At 37.6% G+C, this 26,190-nt stretch overlaps 1 protein-coding gene across 1 annotated transcript in view; it reads right to left on the reverse strand.

The window, feature by feature from the left end:
- Positions 1-26,190, reverse strand: part of Fbn2 (fibrillin 2) — a gene marked incomplete at its 5' end in the record, with an annotated part of 227,883 nt that overhangs the window by 101,754 nt on the left and 99,939 nt on the right. The window contains 4 exons of the mRNA XM_005380550.2: positions 5,519-5,656; positions 6,604-6,843; positions 8,356-8,508; positions 16,063-16,188. Coding sequence (XP_005380607.2) covers positions 5,519-5,656; positions 6,604-6,843; positions 8,356-8,508; positions 16,063-16,188 — 657 coding nt within the window. The remainder of the gene's footprint in view (positions 1-5,518; positions 5,657-6,603; positions 6,844-8,355; positions 8,509-16,062; positions 16,189-26,190) is intronic.

The following is a 26,190-nucleotide window of genomic DNA, read 5'->3' on the forward strand; positions in this document are numbered from 1 at the left end:
CTAATAATAATTGGACTTATATGGACAGTAAGAGAGGCACAAAATTTTATTTTAGAGTAGAATTTTCAGAAGGAGAGAAAAACATGATGAATAAATATAATAGTTTATAGACCTTACAAATAATTCTCATAATTGCAAATGGACCTGTATGTTTTCCTTGTCTTTGATACTTTAATGCAACTACTGTCTCCCAAGTTACATTATCTCAACAGGCATCTAAGAAAAAGGTCCTCCAATAGTAATGGCCATTTATTATTCACTAAAATACTGGCACAATTCAAATAGTTACAACTCTTATCATGGGTTACCATAGTGAAAAACATTAGTAAACTATTCTCTTACCTTTTTTTTTGATATGCTAGTATGTGCTCTAAACTCAAAATGATTAAAAGCTTATACTAGAAAGAGAATAAGATTAAAAATGTTAAAAAGTCATTTTCTGAAAATGTACTCTGATATCAAGCTATATCTCTATGAATTTTAATACTTAGCCCTGATGAGGCTTCAACTTTGTAGGGCTGATTGATGAGGTCCACCTAGGATGTAACTGTTTGGAACAACGTTTGGGTACAGAGTCTGTGTGTGAGATTTACAAGGATACATTAACTATGTAGATAAAGAATCTCAAAACTACATCAGATAAAGAATGGAGGCAGCCCTTCTCCCCTGGATTCTGCAAACACTCAGGCCCTATCACTGTAAGACTTCCACTGTGTGCAGTTAACAGTTAACTCACTTCTATGGTGGTGCTGGTGATACATTATCTTTGGAGAACTGAGAAAACAGTCAGTCTTGTAATTTTCTGCAGGTTTTAATTTCTAGCAGCATCTTAGTTTTCAGGCTGGGTAGCAACATGACTACAGAAAGGAACCTAAGATAGTTCATTTTTGTCCCAAAGGTTCACAGAGCTACTCTGCCAGAATTATAAGTGTTTTATGAGTGAGAATAAGGCACACCTCAGGGCATATATGAAATAAATGGTCTTTGGCTAACTAAAAATAGGTTAAAATTTGGGCCTACATTTCCATATTGGACCAATATGCAGTGACATCTAAATGACAAGTATTAGTAGGAAATCAGTAGCCAATCAGATTTCAGCCTGATAAATCTTCACTGTGTACATAAGTGCAAGAGAGGATATTTTATATATGATATACTTAGCATATTTTCTAATGGAAAAATCATTTTCAAGTTATACCACAGAAGTAAAGATATCAGAATTTCATGGGTTCCTAAAATAACAGCACAACTCAGGCTATCACGTAAGTAAGCGCTAGCAGTGTCATCAAAGCCAGGGCTGCCGCCTACCATTAGACCTTGCACAACCTGTTTTTATAGATCATGCAAATGGTGCCCCAGAGGACACTACGACTGTACACAGGAATCCTGCACTAAGCCCCATGTAATCATCCTCATCTTGGAGCCCAGGACTTAGTTTAGAATGACTGGTTTGTAAACCGTATTTGGCTCACATTTTTCCTCATACTAACGGTTCACTTAGGTTTTTCAACTTAACATGGCAAAAACAGGATGCTAACTTTCTGTGGCCCCGCATCTATATCGTTTCACAAAAGACCCAAACCAGAATTTGCTCTGTAGCAAACTGTTAATTGTTCTAATTATAAAACACACATGATCACTTGGTAATACTACAGACAAGTAAAATAACAACCTCAAAATGGCTCAACTAAAATCATCTGCTCTCAATAGATCATTGAAACCTATTAAATACCAAATTTAGTGCAGATCTTTGTCCTTACTGCACTTGATTTTTCTGCTGCATTTAGTATCCGTCATTACTTTTCCTCAAAAATGTGCTGTTAGCTTTAGTGATATAACCCTTTCTAGATTATTTTGCTATCGTTCCCAAAATATTGCTAAGTGTTCTTTGTCGGCCTTAAATGTTGCTCTTCCACAGCATTCCAGCTGCAGTACTACACCTTTTCACTTTTCCTACTGTTCAGCCTGTGACCATATTCACCCTCATTGTTCTAAATGCTGAGTCCAAAGTCCTGAAGTGGGAATACTGCTATTAGTATCAAACCTCTATGAGCAAATGTCTAGACACTAAAGCTCAATATGTACAAAATAACTCATGAACCATTTTCTCCCAATTTGCACACACTTCCACATGGCAACTATACCATCATATACACAACTTTTCTTTGCTAGAAATGTGAGAAATCACTGTAGTTTCTTACTCTCTAACTCTCCACAATTAATTTCATCAGTTCCCACTGAATAGCCCCTGGAATATCTGTAGAATCATTCTGTTGTTCTACAGCCCTATATCATTATTGTCATAACTTCCTGCCTGAACTTATAAATATTGCCTAACTAGCCTTTTTGTGTCCATGTTCTTTATTGCAAAAATTTTTCACTAAAAAAATAGGAAGAATTTATGTTCCTGACCAAGATGGATTTACTCTTCCTTCTTAGGATACAAACAAATGGTAATATATATGAAGTTATGGTTTTAAAGAAACTTAGTATCAGGTAATCAAGAACACAGATGTCTAAGAGATGGGAAGGAATATGCCAGGTACCATGAGTATTTCGGCTGTGGCTTCAACAGAGTTTTCAGACATAGTACAGGAAGAAGAAACCCAGGCAGAATGCACTGATTTCCTACGGCAGCAGGAAGAAGGGCTGAGTCCAAACACAAGTGATTGTTGTTTACAAAACACTACTATACAGGGAGAGGTGCATAAAAACAAAAATGAAAACAAAAACACCTGAGAATGCCATGGAGTCCTCCTCTAGTGTTCAGCAGAACATGAATAAGCACTTGCGTGTCAGGAAGCAACTGAAACCAAAGGGAGAATTATGCAAAAACATAAGAGGTAAGAGTGAGTGGCCCCACACAGGGCAAGAAGCAGCATCTCTTGCAAACAGACAGCTGTCAGAGTTCATGGAGTGCTCAGGAGAGTAAGCACACAGAAGGATCATGTCTCTAAGCAGGGAACAGAGGGCACTGGACTATACCTTGCTCTAGTTCCGCCCAAAAATCTTAAATGCAATTCTAGAAAGGATCAAACCATTTCCAAGTAATGTAATATATCCCAGAATAAAACTCAAGAATATTGACAGGACTACAAAGACACCAAGTGTTCAGCAAAGGAAAACACATGATAGTGTTCAGTTAAAGATTAATAATCACACAAAGATGCAGGAATAAAGACCTACATCATGAAGATAAGTCAACTACATCCCACATCTGACACAGATGTTTTAATTAGCAGGGAAAGGATACTAGTATTATAATTGAAGTTTATACATCGAAGTGCTAGATAATGATTAAAAATGCAGTGCTAGAGATGGATATCCAAGGAAGACCCTAACTGAACTTCTAGAGATGAAAAAATGCATTAGATGGCATTGATGTCAAGCTAGTCATGAATAAGAAAAGATGTGTGGACTTGAAATCAATAATACAATAATCTAAAATGAAACATGAAACAATATAGGGCATATCTGGGCATAGAGCAAGTCTTACTACATGAGAAATGATTCAACTGATACAAATTATGTTCTTTAATAACATAAAATTAAATAAAAAACTGGTTACAGAAAGATCTTAGGGGGCAGGGATACAGCTCAGTGGCACAGAGCTTGCCTAGCAAGCGCAAGGTATTGAGTTCAATTCTTGGCACACACACACACAAAAAGACCTCTGGAAAAATCTCAAATATTTGGAAACCAAGTAACAAACACTCTAATGATGCTAGATCAAAATAATAACAGAACTTGCAAAGTATTTAAAATGAATGAAAAAGAAGACAACTTATCAAAAATTGTAGGATGAAATTAAAGGACTTATGTGAAAGTGTATAGAACTAAAAGCCAATATTGAACAGAAAGTCTCAAAGTAATTACTTTGGCTTTCATTTAAAGAAACAAAACAAACAAACAAAAAGAACAAATTACATCAAGTCAATGTAAGACAGAAAATGGTAAGAATCAGAGTGCAAACCAATGAAATAGAAAACAGAAAAAGAATAGAAAATCATGCTAGTTATTTGAGAACAAATATGGATAAATGGATAAAACTTTAATGGATAAATCTTTAATTAGACTGATCCAGAAAAATTAAAAAGGAAAATACACAAATTAACCAATATCAAAGACAATATCAATACAAATTCCATAAGAAAAGTAAGGAAATATTAGGAACAACTTTTGATCATAAATTCAACACTAAGATTAAATGGACAAATTCTTTTAAAGACAAAACTGTGAAGCTCAATTGAGGAGAAATGACCCAAATAGTTCTGTATCTATTATAAAATTGAATTTGTAGCTAAAAATCTTCTCGTAGATAGCTTCAATGATAAATTCTACCAAGCATTTAAGGAAGGAATAATACCAATTCTATACAAACTCAAGAAATTTGAAAAGGTGGGAGCAATTCCCAAATTGTATTATGAGGTCAGTGTTACTATGACAGCATACTCAGGTAAACACAAAAGTGGAAGCACTGTTATCCTTTATGAACACAGATGTAAAACTTCTAAAATATTTTTTAGCTAATCAAACCCAATAACATATAAAAAGAATAAAACACCATAATCAAGAGGGCATTATCACAGCAACGTAAGCAATTAACCATATTCACAAACTAGAAAAAGAATTTAAAGTGCATATCTCAGTAGAAGCAGATAAAGGTTTTGACAAAATCCAACATCTATGCCAGAAAAAAAAATTTCAACAGACTAGGAAAAAAGATTATGTTCAAGAACTGTATCTAACATTATTCCTAATGGCAATGAATGCTTTCTTCCTTAGATCAGAAATAAGACAAGGATATCCAATCCCACTGTGTCTATTCACTATTTTATTGCAAGTTCTAACCAGAGCAATAATGAAGAAAATAAATAAAAGATACTCATATTTGAAAGAATATACAAAATCATCTGAAAAATCTATGAAATATTCTTCTTCCTTCCCAAGTATATATCTGTTTGAAGATGGTTACAGTCTTCAACCAAAACAACACACTGGAACAGATCAAACGCAGATGCAGATATGAGATGAGAATCCAGTTGGCTTCTATGAAGGCAGACATTAAGTAGATTTGCAAAAACTGAAAACAATGCCATTCACTTCTTTTGTTTTAGAAAATATAGTTTTTCATAAAAATGTTATGCATGTTCACACACAATGAGTGCATCATTTTAAAATGGATGTTTTAAATTTTTCAACTTTGATTTCTAATAAGTTAGTTACTGATAGATATAACCAATGAATTTTAAGAATGTGAATAAGTTGAAGATCAAAATATCTAAGCATCAGATTGGTGTAATCCACTACTGTTTTTGAAAAATGGAAGAATGGGAAATTCTTGAGGTCAGCATGTAGTTTAAAGGCAGGAGGGAGTACATGGAATAGTATGCACACACAGGAGACAACCTGGGGGCTTTACTTTAAAAAAAATCTTTAAACAATCATATTCAGGCCAAAAGGTTCTTATCATCTGACAGCCATTAAAAAAATAAGGATTAAAGAATCATGAACTTACCTATACAATCTCCGTTGGCATCCTGCTTATAACCCATGTTGCATTCACATCGGTAGCTAGAAACAGTAGGTATGCAGCGCCCATTTAAGCAAAGATTAGCATGGTGCTTACAGATATCTATTGTCTGGTTCAGAATTGCTATGAGAAATGAAAACATAGGTAATATTTAATCACTACAACATGTAGTGCTTTTCTTCAAGTTCACTTTTAAAAGGCTATTTGATTGTGAATTAATCAAGTGTGTATCAGAAGCCCACAGTACTCTATATTTTATTAAATTGTAATTTGGGGGATCTAAAAGCAAATTCTTGAGGCACATGGCTATAATTTGCATTTGCATTTAAGTTACACATCTGGAAACTTTGCCCATAATGATGTCTTTCTTAAAATTTCAGGAATGTTCTCCTATGCATCTGAGTGTTTTCCATTTGTTTTTTGTAACTCTGCTGTATATTTTGAAATAGTAAATAGGCAATATGCCAAAAAAGATAAACATAACACTGCAGGACATCATTAAATAGTATTAACAAGAGCAGTGCTTTAAAAAGAATGAATTTAAATTGCAAGAACATGAATGCCAATTCTGGTATGAAACTTACGGTTCTCAGTTTCTTAAGCAATTTAACAAAAAGGTAAGGAAAAGGTATGTGCATTACAATATTTGCATAGGCACAGAACAGCACTTAGTTTATCTTAGTTGAGAAATGGTTTTGGAAAATATTTGAAGGAGTACATAAATAGGGCATCTGCAACAGGCCAAGTCAAATACAGTGAAACCCAAAGCATGCTTTTTGGTGATGGCATCTGGATCAAGGTATTACCAGGCTCTCATTTATATTTTCCAAGAACCTAGACTTTGAATTAGGTGTGCCCTCTCCCTCTCCCTCCCTCCCTTCCTCCCTCCCTCCCTCTCTCTCTCTCTCTCTCTCTCTCACACACACACACACACACACACACACACACACACACACACATGTGCTGGTACACATACCCACTTTTTGCAAACTAAAAATATACAGTAGATCGTATAATAGTATCACTTGAGGCAAAAATCTAAAGAATTTACAGGAACTATAACCACTCACTTAATCCAGTGATGATGGGTCCTTGTCCCCCAGCTCCCACACCAGCTCCCCCGACACCAGGAGAAAAGCCATTGCCTCCAGGGATGGGGAGGAAGCCTGCCCCTCCTGGGCCATAGCCATTGCCATTGCCATTGCCATTGGGGATAAAGCCATTCCCCCCAGGGCCTCCAGGTCTGGAACCAGCATTCCCTGGAATCCCTCCCATGGGAAGTCCCTCCATGCAAAGTCTGCGGTACTCCTCTAGAAGGAAAGAAAGTTTCATTAAACACAAATGAATGTCCCTTGGCATAATAAAAGCGATTGGCATGTTGATATAGATCATTTTAGTTTACCAATTCTACACACACAAGCAGGTTATTATCTTCTTTTGCTGCATTGAGGATCAAACCCTGGGCCTCACACATGGTAGGCAAGTGCGTTTCTACTGAGCTAAGTCCTTTCCTCACACAGGCTATCCTGACAAATGTCTTCAGTTCTGTCAGGAGCAGGGGAAAGGTACCGGTGTTTCATAAAATATTTAAAATCTGTATGCCACATCGTTTTGACTGAGTAGCATAAATAATAATTTACATTTAAATTTTAATTTTATGCTACTAAGTAAAACATAAAATCTCAGACATAAGCATGAATGCAAAGAATTTACTTGAGCAGGTGAAAATTAGAGCTTTGGTGATGTATTCTATGTTTCCTTTTAGTTGAATCTTCATCAGTATTACACCTGCACACTTTCCTGTGTCTTTTCTTTAAGGGATATATTTTAATATGGCTCCAAAATAATATTTTTCTTACTAATGTGGATTTTAATAGCAGACAATATCCAGTAAGTTTTATTCCCTCTCTTTGGCTTTACAAGTATCAAACCTGAGTGAACAAAAGCAAGAATCTAGCTATTGACCTATTTCCTTAACTATTCAAAGAATTAGAGCACTCCAGCAGAAGAAATAAATTTTTTTAATCATATATTATTGGTGGAACTAGAGGATTCTAGAATTATTTACTACACATTAACTTTGCTCCACAATTCTAATTAATTTTGTTTATTAGCTCAGTGATATTGAAAGAATGAAGAATATGTCTTGATTTTTTCTTTGTAACTATATACACAGGTATATACCATAAGTATCTTAAAAATCTAATTCCTTTTAATGATTTGATCATTCAATATGAAAAAGAGAACTTATCATTACATCTTTATGTGATAAACATTAATTACACTTTACTATTCATGTTACATTTCACAAAAGGAGCTACTTCCCATTCATTCTAAAGTTATTTTCCAATGTTGATTCAGTTAATAGAGCAGACAGGACAAGTTTAAATTTTCAATGTCAGGAGAAAGAAAAAATATTTTCAAGGATTGGGACACTATAAGCTGACAGTATTCCTGCACTACAAATGCAGAGCTTTATCATTTGAAGATATTAGAGGTCTGGAATGAAGGACCAGGAAGATTAAAATTTAAATTTAAATACAACATTTTTTTTTTTTTTTTTTTTTTACAATATGATTCTTTAAATGCTTGCACCAAAACAAAGTCAATCAGTTTTCAGAGTTTGTCTGATGGTACTAATTGGGGGTTATAAAGACTGATCTCAAATAAACAATGCTATCCCCATAAAAACACTTAAATTATTGAGGACACCAATGAAAATACAGGTATGGTCTGACTTCAAGGGGAAGAGCAAAGCACATCTCTGTCACTGGATTACCCAACAATGCCTATTCTGAGGAGACCTGCAGGCAGGCACTCACCAGAGCCCCTGACAGGACAGGCTTCAGGAAGGGTTCCAACTCCCCAGCAGCGACCAGGCTCACAGCAGCACTGCGTTTTCGTCATTCTCCCTGGGAGCTCTTGTGCACAGCGACCGTTCACCAGGCCCGAGAAACACGTGCCTGTTCTCTGATCTGAACATACAGTGAGCATAAGATGCATTGCCAAATTACCTCAGGTTCTTGAAACAATCATTTCATTCAATAGAAGAGTGCAAGTGAAGTGAATTATTTTGCTTAGTCTCTATTATATCCGTTCATTTGCCTCAATTTCTATACATTTATTCAAGTCATATTCCAGGAGTACAAACATGAAAGATGTGAAGCAGATGTGAGGACAAATCGCAGAGAGATGCTAAGCTCAGGCAGATCTGCCCCTGCAGGAAAGCAACGCCCAACTCCAGTCCCCAGCACGTGTCCTGCTTTACGCCATTGACAGGTTGGGGTTGTTCACTTTGCAGTAACATCTGACTGATACAGGCGCTAAATCAGAAAGGTTAATTAGCAGTAGCTTGAAACAGTAACAGCTGAGCAGATGCTGGACTAAAGCGAGGACATGAGTCATGGGGGCATCCAAAGGAGAAGCTCGAGGAGGAAGAAGACAATGTCCTTGACGTGCGTGAAGAGTGAGGGTCCATCGTAACTAGAGAGGCGCATACAGAGCCAAGTGGAAGCGCATGAGCTCAGAGAGATAATGAGGCGTGGGCTGTAGCCCTGTAGGCTGTTAGAGAAGGCAGTGAGAATTTTAGTGGAATGATATGAGATCTTTTGAAGGGTTTTGATTACAGTGGTTGACATTTTTAAGATCTCTTGGTTGCTATGAGAAACTCACTTTAGTGAGAGCAGGGAGCCAATGAAGAGGACAAGGCAGACCTTTGTTTGAGAGACGATTACAGCTTTCATGAGGGTAGCAGCAGGGCGGTGCTGAAGGGAGCAGATGGCAGGGCCACTGAGTGTAGGGCCACTGGGCACTTGCTTAGATGTGGGGTATGAAAGAAAGTCTTAAACACTTCCTGAATTTTTGACTTGCAAATCTCAGATGGTGATGAGCAGGTGAGAAATTGCAGACACAAAGCAACGTTCCTCTTTAATACATGTTACATGTGGGATGTAGAATCAACTAGCCTAGAACTCAGAGGAACAGTCAGGCTGAAGATACATATCTGTGAGCTATCAGTTAGGCTAAGCCATGAGGCTGGATGAGATGTTTTCAAGAACTGGGGGTAGCAAAGTAGGTCCAGCGCTGATGAGAGGGTAAAGCAGGGTGAGAATTCAGGAGTAGCACTTCTATGGCTTGCATCTAGATGTCCCCTCAAAGCCTGATGTGGCATCAGTGGAGCTTTTTGAAAGTGGCTGGATCTAGGGTATGTGATGCTGGGATTGAATGATGGTGCACTGCTAGTACTGAGGGTGTGAGAGTAGCCTGGATAAAATATAAGAGGCAGAAAGAATGTCACTGCAGTTCACTTGCTGGTTGCTTCTTCACTGTTTTGCTGCCTTCTGCCCACCATGAACTGTTTCTCTTCTGTGGGGCCCCTCTGCCACACCACCTACCCTGCCTGGGAGCCAGCCAACTCCATACTGAAACCTCTACAAACTGTGAGCCGAAATAAGCCTTTCCTCCTTTAACTTTGGATGTCAGGTATTTTGTGTTAGCAATTAAAAAAAGTAACTAGGACAAACAATTTGTTAGTAATGCTACAATGAGGAGTTTGCACCATGCTGCAGAACCTGGGGTCAGGAAGCAAGCTGATCAAATATGGGTTGAGAATGCATTGGAAAGGCAGATAAAGGTTAGAAGACAAGTCACAATGACTGCAAAAGACCACATAAAATGCACAATTGCATGGGGACAGAAGATCAATATTATCTATAAACTTTGTGGGTTTATAACTGAAATTGCCTTTATTTTAACCAATAAAAAATTATGAGCCTAGTTAACTATGTTATTCAAACTTTATTAAGAGGGCTCCAGAGACATTTTGCTGGATGGTCACAAGAAAATATACTACAACATTCAGGAGCTGCAAAACAATGATGCAGATGAAGATCATTAATTACAAATAATTCCATTAACAGAATAAAAAATTTTAGCACTAAATCCAGATTTTAACATAAATACACTATTTCCTTTAATGGCCCATAGTATGCCCCATGTCACCTCTAAGTTGCCATGAAATAAATGAATTGGCATCAGGATATTCCACCTAAGAAGTACGATGTAACCTTCCATTTCTCAAAAGAAACCCAGTATGCTCAAAGGGCGAAGTGCTGACTTTGACGCATGCGTGTACAAATTCACTGAAGACTTTTAAAAAACTGCAGATCTGGGCTTGTACTGTTTTTTGGTGGGAAGAATTGCACAGATTCATTTCTATTCTGCACAATGATCCAAGGAGATAAGCTTTAAAATATTCATTTGAGGAGCCCAAAGTATTATATTCCTAGATTTACTTGATTGTTATACCTCTCAAGAACAGGCTGTCAATTCAGATAAGAAAGTGCCACACTCTTATTAGTAATCACTAATGTTATAGAGCACAATCATTACACAAAGTAGGGTGGAAATATTTACTTCTTCAAGGATTCTGACAGGAGGAGGTTGTAACCTAAGATTTGGAGAAAATAAAACAACTACAGCCCCGAGTCAAGAAAACTACTTTTACAACCAAATATTATTTAACTGTTTGACTTTGTAACAATATTTAATTCTTATTCTTTATAAAACAGTGTTGATGGAGGAATACAATAAAACAATATATTTTATGTTTCTAGCAGAATAGTGGGTTAGCTGTCTGAATAGTGGATTAGCTATGCTGATTTGTCCCTCTCAATCAACATATACTAGGTAAAATAAAAAATATTTAGGGAAGTATCACCCAGCTGCCTAAATAAATAAATAAATGAATGACTAAAACGGAGCCCCAAAAAGGGGTGAAAATGAGACTCTCAGGAGGTAAGTGAGCACGCAGTCAGGTTTCATCTTTAAGCTTCTGTTAAACTCTAGAGACACTTATTCCAACTCTGATAGTTTCACTAGACACTGAACACACAAGATGAAAAGCCTAGTTTCCACACACCATTACATAATAGGAAACTCCCTCATAAAGTACAAGCCCAAATATCCCTAGCATATGTTTTGACTCAAGGGATGAGATGCAGAAGAATGTAGTGTCTCATAGAGTAGATTTCCAAAAAGCCAAATGTATTTCATAGTAACCCAGTACAGTACAGTTATCATTCTTTCCTCTGTGTGTCTGAAATGTCATGGTCCTTAGAAAGAGCTGTATCAAAAATGTTACCATGGGGGAGAATATTTTGAATTAAAAAAGGGCACCTGAAGGAAAAAAATGTGGTTCCAGAGTATCAACCCTTAAAACAAGCAATCGAGAGGGCCAAATGGAAATGAAACACCATAAAAATCATTCTAACACTTGGTGTATGTTTAATTGTAGGGTAGATACATTATATGTAAAGAAAACAGATCTATTCCTCTAATTATCTTCCATCACCCTCGCTCCACTTCCTGAACAAGGTTTGCAAGAATTTTATTTACAGCCACCAGGAAAAAGAGGAAGCAATTCATCTCTCCTCTGATTAAAATATTAAACCACCTGGAAACAAAATAATGGTACACTTATAGGTGTGTTTCATGGCCTGACATTTAGTCTGAACTGAATTTAAGAGAACTAATGGTTAATTATACAATGTGATGAAACCCTGGTAACAGTTGGGGATTATATGCCGAAATAATATGCTTCCTTTGCTCATTAAAAAGTGGAGGGTTCAGCCAGAAAGCACAGAGGTTAGCCCGGGACAGGGCGCTGGAGAGGGGAGCACTTGGTAAATAGCAGCCATTGTCTCGAAGACACTGGCTGCCTGCACCTGCCTCTCTGATGCTCTGGCCCCGGTTCGGGTTCCCCTTGATTAATTCTGCAGATTCTTCCTATTTCTAAGATACTTCCTGTAAATTTTGTCTCCATTATTCAACAGTAACTGAACACAAAACATTTTCTTAATTAAAGTATCTCTGTTTCACCACTCGCCCTTTACCCAGCTCCAATGAAAGCTAAAACTCTGTTCAGTACACTGCTTCACCCTTGTATCCTTCCTCAGCGTTGTTTAGTTAAACATATTTAGGAATCTGGGCCTTTCTGAAGTGCTTGCTGCAAATGCACACTCTCACATGTGGTCATCACCCAGTGTTAAGGAGCACTTCCTCACTTGCTTCATGTTTTAAAAGCCTATCATGGCCATCACATTGTGTCACTGTATGATCTCTTTCCACATTTAAAAATCTGTCATCTCATCTCACCTCCAAAAACATACCCCGCCCTACTGATTTTCATCCCCGTCCTGCTCAAAAGTCTTGATGGATTCTCACCACCCTCAGGATCACCCTGGAGCTCTTCAGCATGGCACCCGATAACCTCAGCACCAGAACCTTCATCTCAGCCCATCTCCTTCACTTCCACCCTCTCTTATTTAGGTGTCTGTCCCAGACAAACTCTCCTCGCATCTCCTGAGCCCACTCAGGCATGTTTAGCACCTATGGTCCTGCTCACATCCTTGCTGAGCACAGAGAACTTTTGTAAAGCTCAAAGAGAAGCACGGGGTTATTGTGACAATATCACATTACTGTGAGAATTTCTAAAGGCTTGATCTCACTTTCTAAACTTGCTGCTGACTGGCATTTGTGAGTCCTCCTGCTTAGGGTCCCTGCTGTCACAGGGACACACTACCCTGCCTGCAGAGCTGCTCACTGCTGCCTCTCCATCCATTCTTTGCTTAATGCCTGCTTCCATCATTCCTCAGTGTCCGTGCTTCAATGTGGAAAGTAGGTATTAATAATGCCAACGGCAGTGAATTCCAAAATGACCTAATGCTCATTAAGTAATGCTATTAATATGCTTTTAAGGAAAAGATTATTAGTTATGCTTCATCTCCTTTTAGAAATGGAACATGTTAGTATTGTGCCCTTTAAAAAACAGCTCTTTCCTGGACGTTTAAACACTAGATAACACACCAGATAAAATTACATCAGGAATTTGTCTTTTGTGTTTAGCATACAATGAAATGAGAACACTACCCTATCTTAAAGTTAAAATGCCCTGTTAAATTCTCCTGCCATGTGAAACTTTTTCTACACATAAAACGAAACAAAACTAAAAAACAAGATACAGACTTAGGATTTTTCTTTTTGGCACCAGGAATCGAACTCAGGACCTTGCGCTTGTGCCTCTGAGCTATATCCCCAGCCTTCAGACTTAGGGTCTTAGGAACAGAAAACATTCTAAAAAATGCTGTGAGTTTAACCAGCTCATTACCATTAATATACTGTCCATAGTTACCAAAAGCCATATGGCAGTATCTGTGACACACAATTCAATCCTAACTAAATTCATCCAAGATTCATTTTCAAAAATCAAAGTCAAAGAGCTCTCACATTTAAATGTGAGATTTTTCTTTCATATGGAAAACACATACTTATTCCAAATGCAACACAGTTACTCAAAAAATTTTCAAGTTGCTTAATTTTTTAATTTTAAAAAGAGATAAACAATTAGTTCAAGTTTTGAAAAAGGTTAGTAGGACAGTTATAATAGTTGATACATTACATATTGCTTTCTGTGTATTAGTTAATCAGAGTACAAGATACAGGCATGATATCCTGTCTAAACAACATTAGCACAAAACATTCTTTTCAAGGAACTAAGAAGCTAGCTGTAAAACTTAACTATCTTGTGTATACATATGTATTTTTTTTCCTTTTTTTCCTTTCTGCCCTTAATTTAAACATTGGCTTTCTAATTTCTAAGAGTCATTCTCCCTGCTTTGGGAGTGTTCCTCTGTTCCTGGGATAGAATGCTGGTGATGAAATGAGAGGCACTTCTGGATAGCTAAGGACTCAGTTTCTGCAGCTCACGCCAGCTCCTGCCTTCTGGGCATCCAGGACCACAGCTCAGTGCCATAACATCGCATCCGACAGGATGCCAAAGACACAAAGCAGCTGTCAGCCAACATGAAGTTCAAGAACACGAAGTTCTTGAACCCAACATGATCTAATTTATTCATTTGTTGGTTTTCCTATTCATTCAAAAAAGACTGAGTGAGCACACAACTTATGCAAGACATTACATGAGCTGCACGAGGCAGGCACCCTGGAGCTCCAGTCTGGCCAGGAGCTCTGTACTTGTGATAGGAGAGCACAAGTACTTGTGACAGTGCGAGAAACCCTGAAATGAAGGAAGTGAAAATTATAATGAAAAGGTGGATTATTTCTGCCTAAGAAGGAAATGTGCATTAGGTTAGAATGGCTACAAAACGTGATACTTGATTTGAGATCCAAAGAATTAACGGGGTTTTAACGAGCACAGAAGAAGGGAATGAGGATGTTCCGGGCAGAGGGGACACTGTGGACAAAGTAAGGCAGTGTGGTGGATGTGTAAGCGTGAGACATGAGTGTGAAGTCACGGGTGGTTTGAGGTGAATCCTGAACACAGGCGTGACCTGATCCTAAAGGAGTCTGCATTTTCTCCTTCTCCTAATAATTTAATAATGATGACGATATGGAAGATTTTACTGAAGCAAAGTTACTAGAAGAAACAAGTGGAGAGCAGCTTCTTGCCTGAGGCCTTACAGTTTTGAAATAATGAGATAATGGAGCTGTCCACAGTCTTACAAATGTTTCATAAATGTAAAAATGCTGTGATGTTTACTACTGCTACCACTGTTTCTTCTCCTATGATGACCATTCCTACTCTTCCACCAGTACGTACGATGGCAGTATGGGTCCCTGAAGGCACAACCTGTATCTGTCATGTTTTCATCATTACATGTTATCACCCGAATTCGGGCCTTAGTCCATGTACTGGTGGAGTAGGCCTTCTAGTGGACCAAGCAGGCCCCTTCTCTGGGTACTGAATACACTCCTCTAATCCCCATACTACGTGACTCCTCAGTGCCGCCACAGAGAACTGCATGTATTTCTTCCTCGCTTTTAGCTGCTGGCAGCTTACAGTTGAAACTAACTAAGCTGAACACTCAAGGAGACAAAAGCAAGGGTGGCTCACTATGCCATGATCATGTGTCAAAGGATATTTCACAATCTGTGCTCACGGCAAGAGAGGATTCTGGGGCCTACTCAGTGATGGATGATCTACCCTAGGACTGAGAAGCACAGTTTCATCTTTCTAAACAAAGGAGAGCATACAAATTTATCTGGCTTTGGAATATACCTTAACACACAAAATTAATGGTGCCAATTTCTTTTTTGTAATACCTATTTTTACTGGAATAAACATGCTCTAAGTGAATACGATGTGTACCACATTTATGATTCATACCAAAAAAAGAACTTTTAATTACTGCATTCTGTCTCCCAAAGAGGATTTTAAAAGTCTGATGCTTTTGTGTCTGTAACACTGGGCATGAACAATGTTTTGAGGAAGTCTTTCTTGACCCTCCAAATGATTTTGACAACATAAAACAAACCCAGATGGCTTCCGAAGCTGAAGTCTTTGCGAACAGTACCTGGTCTGTTGGTCCCTCAAGAGTGGTACCGTTTACTTTAAACCACTTTCAGCTATTTCCTCAATGGTTTTATAATTGTTGCCATCTTCATACCTGCTTGGGCTGTTCTGTCCCTATAAAGGAACAGTATATTGTGCTTTTAAGTCAGCAGCTTACCGATGCACCGAGAGCCATCTGTTGAGGTTACATATCCACGTGGACAAACACAAAAATAGCTTCCCACGGTGTTGGAACACTCGCCCGTTTCACATATCCCAGGAATGATGCTGCACTCATCGATGTCTAATCAAGGAGAGAGGAGAAAGATAATTGAGAAAGGCCTTAGTGAAATAAAGGGATTTAAACAAAACAAAACAAGAGTATGAGAGCACTCATGGTTGATTAGGTCAGATCATGTAACCCTAGGGATACTCTTGTTTCAGGCCCTGAAGAATTTCTCACAGATTATCTATGGGAACTGAGATGAAAGTAAACTCCCATGGTAGTAAAACAAGGCCAATGAAAGCAAAACTCTATATCCCCCCCCCAAAGTAATTTAAATTGGAAATAAGTAAAGATGTCAATGTTTTAGTTTCCATTCTGCATCAACTAGGGAATTATCCTATTGGAGCCCTTCAAAAAAACACATACCCAGTTACATCTTAAAATACAGAAAATTACATTTGAAAATTTATAGCTAACTTTCACTTTATTTGAACCAATAGGGTGGCTAATAATTTTTTTTCTATTTAGCTTTAGGATATGTTTGGTACTTATATTTGAATATGAGTATACCTGACATTCTGGGAATAACTTCAATCTAAAGTAACACAGAAACATGGCAAAGGGAAAACTCAGGAGGCACTGGGAAGGGTCCAGGTTTCCTATTGTACCTCCCTACACTGAGCCATTTAGCTCACTCAATGCTAGGAACAGTCTATTTCCTTTTACATTAATGAAAGGTCTGCTTTCTTTTAAGTTTTCCATAAAGCAGAAAACCTGGCCACTTATATAAGCTTTAATGCACTTCACTAACCCAGTGAGCAGAGAGAGGTGGAAAGTCAAACAAAGCTACAATTAAGTATACTGCGAGCTAATTGCTAATGCACTTGAAAGGAAATGAACCACTGTGAGGAAAACCCAGTCTGGGATGCCTGATTATTGGTAGTCTTTTTAAGGGAGCAGATATAAATAGCCAAGACCAATGAAGAGAAGGAACAATTACAAAAGCCATAAATATGAATAATTACTTAGAAGTCAAAATAAATGTGCTTAGCTTTTTTTTTCCCTCAAAAGGGCAGGAAAAAATAACATCTTACAGTAAAGGTAAGGAAACTGTAAGAACATCACAATTTTTAAAAAATGCCTGCAATGCCTTTCATGCAGTCCTCTCTGGTTTATTCATTTTCTTCCCATTATTCTCCAAGTCACTCCTGCCCACAAGCTGTATCACGAATTAGCTATATGACTGTATGTCTTCTGGGCATGTTCTTTTTAAAAAAAATGTTACCAGATTCAGACATTCTACGTAATATCTTCATTTGAAGCGTGATAGCTGCCGAAGGCAGAGGTGCACATAAATCTACCAATGTGCAAAGAGAGATGGGAATTCTCAGAGGAAGTGACTCCATGAGGGTTAGACAGGGAGTGTGGTGAAAGAGTCACCACGGGACTTAATTCAACAAAATGAAACTTGTGGGCACAGTGAGGACCTGTCGCACCCTGTGTCGCTGTCCCAGCACAGTGCATGTGAACCCAGCTCCGCGTGGATTCAGCTGATGAAACACCAGCAAGTACAGTGTGTTCACCAGAAGAACTCATCCGTCACCTCTGGACGGGAAAATGAGAAAGACTGAGAGAAACACAAAGTAGAGCAAGCAGCGCAAAAGCTCAGAACCAAAATGTACCTTCTTCAGGACACTGTGAAGCCTGGGACCGACACAATTTCTTAAAAATTAGGAGAATTCAAGTCCTTCATTTAAATGTTAACTTATATTTTTAGATATTTCCTTTCATAATAAGGAACATCTCTGTTCCTTAGCCCTAAATGTCCTCCCTGACAACACAAAGAGTATAAAATTGAAAGATGCAGAACGTTTTTATTTTCTGGGGAAAATATCTGGGGCACACAGTAACACATGTAGTGATATTAAATTTGGTTCTTCTGTTCAATATTTTATTATATTAAGTCTCTATACATAATAATTCAGAATTCTCCTCAAAATTAAGTAAGAATCTAAAAAGTTAGCTTCAAAATAACGATGTAAAATGGCTTAGGAGGTATTTAAATATTCTGGCTAAAAAGTAAGGATGGACCAGGCATGAAGGTGCACACCTGTAACTCCAGCACTCCAGAGGCTGAGGCAGGAAGACTGCTATAAGTTGAAGGCCAGCCTGGGCTACATAGTGAGTTCAAGGCCATCCTCAACTACATAGTAAAATCCTGTCTCAAAAAACCAAACCAAACCAAACCAAGCTTTTCAATTATTTGGAGGCAACATATGCTCTCTCCCCCAGTATTAATAATGAAAAATATAGATACTTTTAAAAGACTAATCAAAAAATGCTACATTTCTGTGTAGTTGTGGCCAATATTTATTCATCAGATGAAATTCAACATTAACATTTATGTTCAAAAGCTACACACATTTTTATTTTTTTAATTCTACAAGTTTATTTGAAACTATATTCACAGTCAAACAAACTTACAAGTAATACAATTGAGGATGGAAAAAATATATATGTATTTATATGTAAGAGTTGGAAACACCCCAGGTGGTGGTCTATTGTAGTTTTTATTTATTTTTTATTTTTATTTTTATTTTTTGGTACCGGGAACCAAACTCAAGACCTCAGGCTTGCCAGGCAGGCCCTGTGTCACTGAGCTATCTCCCCAGCCCAGTGATTATCTATTAACATTTACACATTTCTATTTTTTATTGCCTCTATTTTTATATAAACACGACTTACATTCACAACAAAATAAAACAATAGCACTGTGGCCTTGGGAAGCACATTTACCCTTTCGGAGACAGCTTCCTTATCAATTTTGGGCAAACAGGAAAACTGCTCTCACTAGAAACATGGGTATACAGTTTGCCAGGTTTACCATAATACCACACCAGAATGTGAAAGACATAAAAGAGTGTGAGTTCACTCTTTCCTCACAAGTTTGTCTTTCAAAGTTAATACAAGGCATTTTATTACAACCTTAGAAAAATAGGTTGCACACATTTAGCTCTTTTGTGCATTAGTTTTTCAAAACTGTATTTTATAATCAGACTTGAAAGCTGTATCTTCACAAATTTTAAGTATATATTACCTGGGTATAAACAGATGTTCCCAATGGTGACAAGTCTATTCATGGGAAAAGGTGAAGTCTTAACCATGGTAATTAGTTTCACTCAGTCTGCACACTTAATATCCTTCCACCCACCTCCTTTTGAACTGTTTTTAAAATCTACATCAGTTTGCAGCTTTGGTCTGTAAATATCAGAAAAACTGATCCAAACTGACATAAGCCAGAAATGTACCTGCTCTCACACCTGGAAGCCCACAGGTAGCACAGACTTAAGAACTGGTTTCAACCAAAGTCCCACACACAGTTTCTCTAAGATACACTTAGCTATGCTCTCCTCGTATGTTCTTTTTTTTGTCTTGTTTTGTTTTTGTACTGGGAATTGAACTCAGGACTTTGCGGTTGCCAGGTGGGTGATGTGCCACTGAGCCACATCTCTCGCGCCTCTATGTTCTGACTTTATTCTCAGGCTGCCTTCTCTGATGAGACAAAATCACTAGCGTAGGTGTGTGTTAGTTCGTTGACAGGGACATCTAGCGGAAGAGAGGCTATCTCTCCAGTGGCTCACTCTCAAGAAAGCAAACTCTTCCCCAGAAGCCCCAACAAATTTTTTCTTAATGTCTTAATATGTAAATTTTGGAGTGATTCCTCAGCCAGGAAAATGTGCTGAGTGGCACAGGCCTAGAGTTCTGACCTAATTACTGTAGCAAGCAGAATGCAATCAGCTTGACACTAATAAATATCGACCAAACACAGCTTGGGGTGGAGGAGGCTAAAAATATGGCATGGCAGAAGAATGCAAAATGTATTAGAATGGCCAGGAAACCAATGGGCAATAAGCTAGTTCAGCATATACCAAATCTTGGAGAGTCAATCCAAGGACTTTGGCTTCTATTCTGAAGGAGACAGGTGCTATCTAGGAAGAAATTTAAGTTAAGTAAGCGTAAGTAAATCAATATTTTAGGAAGACAGTCCCTGTGTTTAATGTGGACTGATATGGTAGTCTGATAACAAATATTTAGAGTCTTAAATCAGGCTTTATGAGGAAGAGGACAAAAGGAAAAGGAAGGAAAAATCAACAGGACTTTATTACTGGAAATATCGCAGACGTCTAGCTTGACCGTCCAGGTAGGTGATGCAGTGCTACAAACATAGAATGATGCACAGAGGGAAGAACCCATTCTGGGGTTAAACTGAATTTTACACATTCTGAAAAGAGACGTTTGAGAGAAATAAGCAGGTATTCTAATCTACACAGCTACAAAGTTGGGTATGAAACTAAGCAAAGACCTAAGTTGCAAAGCTGTATCTATGTGATTTATCACCAAGTACACCGCTTGCATCTGACACTGTAGCAATGAATTAGATTTCCAAAGAAGATAAATAAAGAGAAAGTTAAATTTAAAGGGGGAGCCATGAGGTCCATCAACATCAAAGGAAAGTCAGAGGAAGAAAAGATAGCGCAGGACAGTGGAAGGCGAAAATAGGGAGACTGGGGAAAGGCGTAATAACTCGAGCCACGTTAGTTCCCTACAAAACGGAGGGGTGTGGGCGGGGCTATGGAGGAAGGGAGCAGAGGACTGGAAAGCGTTAGGCAATCTCAAGAATCTGAACACAGGGTTTTTTCTTTTTAAGAAAACTAGATCTAAACAAAACCATCTGACAGATTTCTGACTGCCAAACCACATAACCTCATATTTGTCAACCAATATTTACATTTATCGTAAATTGTACTCTGCGCAGGATATAACGAATCATTGGTAAGCAGTGTGATCTCAGATACCCCTGAACTCTTAACAACACCGCGCTAGAGATGCTGTCAGTCCTAATCGGCGCACGTCACACACAAAGCAGCCTATGTTAACACTTATGTTACACAGAACTTCGTACAAATACAAGAAATTTCATTTTCAGCAGCGTTTTTAGAATATTTCCTTTCTATTAGTGCCAACACCTACTCCATATAACATATTTCTGGTACAGAAAGAAGATATATTTACTGGGCTTCTGTTTATTGATATATATTATTTAACACTAAGATCACTCAGGAACTGAAGTGTTAAATGCAGTATTTTCCCTATTTCATTTCTAGCTTTTCTAAAAACAATGCACAGTATTAATAATGATATGATAAAATATATTATAATGGAAAGCTAATGTTTGCTTTCCCCTTTTCAGATTTTAAGAACATAATGTGCATCAACTGCATTCACAATTTCACTGTATATTTATAAATAGCTTCACTATGGTATAATCCAAACACTATATAATTTACCCACTTAGACTGTAAAATGCAATTGTCTTTAGAGTACTCCCAGAGTTGTATAACCATCACTACAACCTAATTTAAAACATTTTCATCTCAACAAAAGAAATTCCACCCTGTTAGTAATCTCTCTTCCCGTTCCCCTCCAAGCCTGAGGTAACCGCTAGTCTTAATCTGTTTCTATATTTGCCTGTTCTAGACATTTTGTATCAATGAAATACCAAAACGTGGTCTATTTTTTTTTGTGATAAGTTTCTTCCATTTAGCATGAGGTTTTCAAGATTCATTCACATTGTGGCATATGTCAGTATTTCATTCTTTGGAGCTGCTGAATAATGTTCTACTATGTGAATACACCACAGTCTATTCACCCATTTTCAGTTGATGGATATTTGGGTTATTTCTATTTTTTGGCTGTTAGAAGTAAAGCTGCTTTGAATATTCAAGTACTAGTTTTGTGTGGACATGTTTCCATCTCTCTCAGGTACAGACCTAGATATGTAATAGCTGGGACATACAGTAATTCTACTTCATTTATTGAGTAAATGTCACACTGTTTTCAAAGTAGTTGTAATATTTTACATTCTCATAATAATGTATGAAGGTCCCAGTTTCTCCACTTCCCCATTAATATTCATTATCATCTTTTTATGGGTAGTAAGTGTGAAGTGGTATCATGTAATACTTTTGTATTCATTAACAATAATGTTCAGGATTTTTTCATGAGTGTATGAGTCTTTCATGTATCTTATTTGGGGGAGTATTTACTCAATTACTTTTCCCATATTTAACAGAATTATTTGTCTTTTTAATAATGAATTCTAAGCATTCTTTATGCATGCCCCAGAGATGACAAGATTTACATAGGAAATACAGTATCAGGTTCTTAATTTCAATTTCTGCAAAAAAAGAAATAGAAATTTTCATAGGAACTACATCAATTTGAGGAACACTCCCATCTTAATAATATTAAATTTTCCAATCTATAACATGGTGTTAGGCACCACAAATTCACAATGGCTAGTTCCATATACTTCCCTATGGGATGAATGGAGGCTTGGGATTATTGGCATCATCCTTTTGAAATTTCTCATTATCCAATTAGGGGCGGGCCATCCTCTTCCACCTACTTAGACTGAGACCACTGAGACTAAGACTAAGACTGCTAAGACTAAAGTTGCTCCAGGAAAATATCCTCATTAGTTTAAGATCACCATCACCCTCTGAGTCATCCGATAAACCCCTTCCCAATCAATAAATGCCAGGGTTCCGGCTGCCTGTGGCCTTTTGTTCCTCCTGAACAACTGGTCATCCTAGATCCCCTCTGTTCCGCCATTTTGTCTCTTGCTCTTTCTCTCTCACTATGCACCGTAACACCTGGCAGTTGGGGCCCACCGAAGGGGTTTCCAATAACATGGGATATCTTCCCATTTCCTTAAGTCTAACGTCTTTCAAAAAGGTTTTAGGTTTTAGTAAGTCTCTGTTAAATGTGTTTCTAACCATTTTCTTGGTTTTGATACTATTACAAATGGAATCCAATTCCAAAATGTTCATTACCAATATAGACAAATAAAATTCATTTCTGTATATTGTCTTGAACTATAATCTTGCTGAACTAATTCATTTATTGGTTCTAATAGCTTCTTGTGACATATTAGTGGACAGCAATCCACTTGATACCTTGTACACTAAATGCATGACATCAGCCTAAAGAGATACCAGAGTCCTCTCTGATCTGTGGTTCTGTGGTTTTAGTCCCCATGCTCAAACATGGTCCAAAAATGTTAAATGGAAAATCACAGACATATGTAAGTATTAAACTGTATGTCATTCTCAGTAATGTGATGAAATCTTACACCATAGGATGCAAGATTAAGATGTGAATCAAGACCATTGTTCAACATATTATTAGCCCTTTCTGTGTTCAAGTAGTTCCTATTTTACTTAATGGTTCCAAAGCAAATGGATAATACAGTGGTACCTCTGTTTGCAAACACTTCTGTTGGTAAACAATTTGGTTCTCAAACAAAAGTGTTCGACAAAATTTTGCTTCACAAACACAAATGTGGCCATCTTCCCCCAAATCATAAAACAAATTAAATTCATGAACCAAGGAAATACTATATGGTTTTAGGCACCATTGGGGGTCTTAGAATTTATCCCTTGTAGACAAGGGGGAACTAATGTACTTTTACATCTTTCCAGTCTGGATACCTTTTACTTCCTCCTTCTATCTAATTTCCCTGGCTAAAACCTAAAGTATAATGTTGATGGAAATGATAAGAGTATATATCCTGATCTTAGGTAAGCCTTTAATTTTTCACCATTAGGTATGATGGATAAAAAAAAGTATGATGGCATCTGTCAGATTTAACAGACAGTATCAAGTTGAGGAAGTTCCTTTCTATTCCTAATGTGCAGACCATTTTTGTAATGGAATAGCACTGTGTTATTTTTTTCAAATGCTTTTTTGTACCTCTTGAGACATCCTGTACTTATATATTACATTGATTTTTCAAATGCTGAGCCAATCTTGCATACCTGGGATGGATCTCAATGGATGGTGATGGGTAACCCTTTTTTTCTTAAATGGTCTAGCAATGATAATTAACAATGAAGTAAAGTCCTTCTTGCATGGTGCTGGATTTTAATTTACAGAGAATTTAAATTATTAGTATTTTTTTAAAGAGAATAAAAAATAAAAACATTAAGAACATACAGAATTTCAAAACAAGATGACAGGAAATCAGCAATGGTTGTTACAGTGCATATTGTTATCTTCAAAGTAGTTGGTCAGATTACCAGAAAAACGTCTTTTTACCTGTTAAATTCTTGTTTTGCTAGGAGAAGTCTTACTGAGATTCTTACTTTACTATTCTGGAAGCCTTCCCTTCCCGTGCATGACTTTTTTTTGTGCCATGACTTTTTAACCGAATTCAGATTTTCTAGTTTGAGCGATTAATCATTGGGGATCTTACTGATTACACTGTCGTTGTGAATAAGAAAGCTGATTTCATAACCTCCCTAAAGCAGTCTGCAAGTTAGCATAAAATTAGTTTCTCCTATACATAATTTATCAATGGGCAGGTGGACAAATATAATCCCTAGAATCTTCTTGTGCATTTCCCCGACACAGTGTAGGCATATACAGTGAAGTTAGGAAGAAGAGTTATGAAATTTCCAAATCACCATTCTGTTTTACCTTGATCTCCAATTGATAAGTATTATATTTAGTAACATGTATTTTTATTAAAAAATGGTAGATTTAAACTTAAATTTAAAACATGGAAAGTTTAGCTTACCGTTGATAAATAATTGTCTGTAAAGGGTATAAATACTTTTTTGAAATAAAAATACTAAATTTCATTCTTTCTAAGACACCTGCCAATGCTGATAAAGAAGAACAGGGCTGAATTACACTGTGAGAACATGGCCCAGAGCTCCAGTTAGGAAGGAGGGGATTAAGAGAGCAAGGAATAAATGCAAAACTATCCTGAAAGTGAAAACAAAGTAAGAAAAATGGTCAGGAAGCTTCCAATATTAAGCTAATAATGACAAAATTAGTGAAGCTTAAAAAGATATTTTGGGTAAAAGTGATGGTTCCATCTGCAACATTCTGAGTTACTAGCATCTAGACAGCTGAATAGCCACAGTTCATGTTTAGAAAATGAACGGCATCTACTGACACATGTTGTTGAAACCATCAGTGAGTAAAACCAACAGGATAAAGAACACGACATGGAGAGAAGAATGGATCATTGGAGAAGGGCAAACGTTAAAGATAGTAAAAGGATATATTCATTTTACAGAAGTGAAATCAGTGAAAACAAAGGGAGAAGAAAGGTTGTTGAAAAGCTATTTATGTTTTAAGGAAGTGAAGAGTGGGTAGGCACCAATAATGGCCTCAATGTCATCCCTGGAACCTACAAATATGTTCATTTACAAGAACAAAGGAACTATGGTTACTAATAGCTGATTTTAGGACGGGGAGACCATCCTGGATTATCCAGTCCTTTGTCCAATGTAATTACAAATGCCAGTTTCAGAGGAATATCTGAAGATATTGCGCTGCTGGCTTTAAATATGGAAGGGTTCATGTTATGGTTTGTGTCTGCATGTTCCCCCAAATAGTCATGGAGTCATGGGGTGGACTTCTATTCTAGATTTTTGATTGATCCGTGGTCCAATGCTGGGATTATGGGTGCCAGTGCTACACCTGCCCTGAGGCAGATAGTTTGAATACAATGTAAGGTAGGGAAGGAGGCTGCTTGCAACCCCTCCTCCCTTTTGCTGTTGTTGCTTTTGCTGTTTTCTGCTGCCATGAACTGTTGTCCTCTGCCATGTGCCACTCTGCCTTGGAGCCAGCAGAGTATGGACTGAAATCTCCACAAACTGTGAGCTAAATGAACCTTTCCTTCCTTAATTTTGGGCATCAGGTATTTTGTCTCAGCAATGAGAAAAGTAACCAAGACAGTTCATAAAGCCAAGATGAGTGGTATTCAGTAACAGGAAATTTATGGTAAAGAAAACAAAAAATAGTATATTCAGAGGTAATGAAGAGGTAGAGGAGAGGTTCTACATTGATGTGTTTTAGAATGACCTTGGTTTTTGGGCGGGGAGCGCCAGTCTTCCGGCTGGCTAGCTTCCTGCCTGCTGGCTCCCTGAGGGTGGGCCCCTAGCGCACCGGGGAGCCTCGGGCAGGGAGCGCCGGTCTTTGGACAGAGGACTCACTCCCGGCCTC

This window comes from Chinchilla lanigera, unplaced genomic scaffold, assembly GCF_000276665.1.
Source record: "Chinchilla lanigera isolate Chin_1 unplaced genomic scaffold, ChiLan1.0 scaffold00014, whole genome shotgun sequence".
Classification (NCBI taxonomy): domain Eukaryota; kingdom Metazoa; phylum Chordata; class Mammalia; order Rodentia; family Chinchillidae; genus Chinchilla; species Chinchilla lanigera.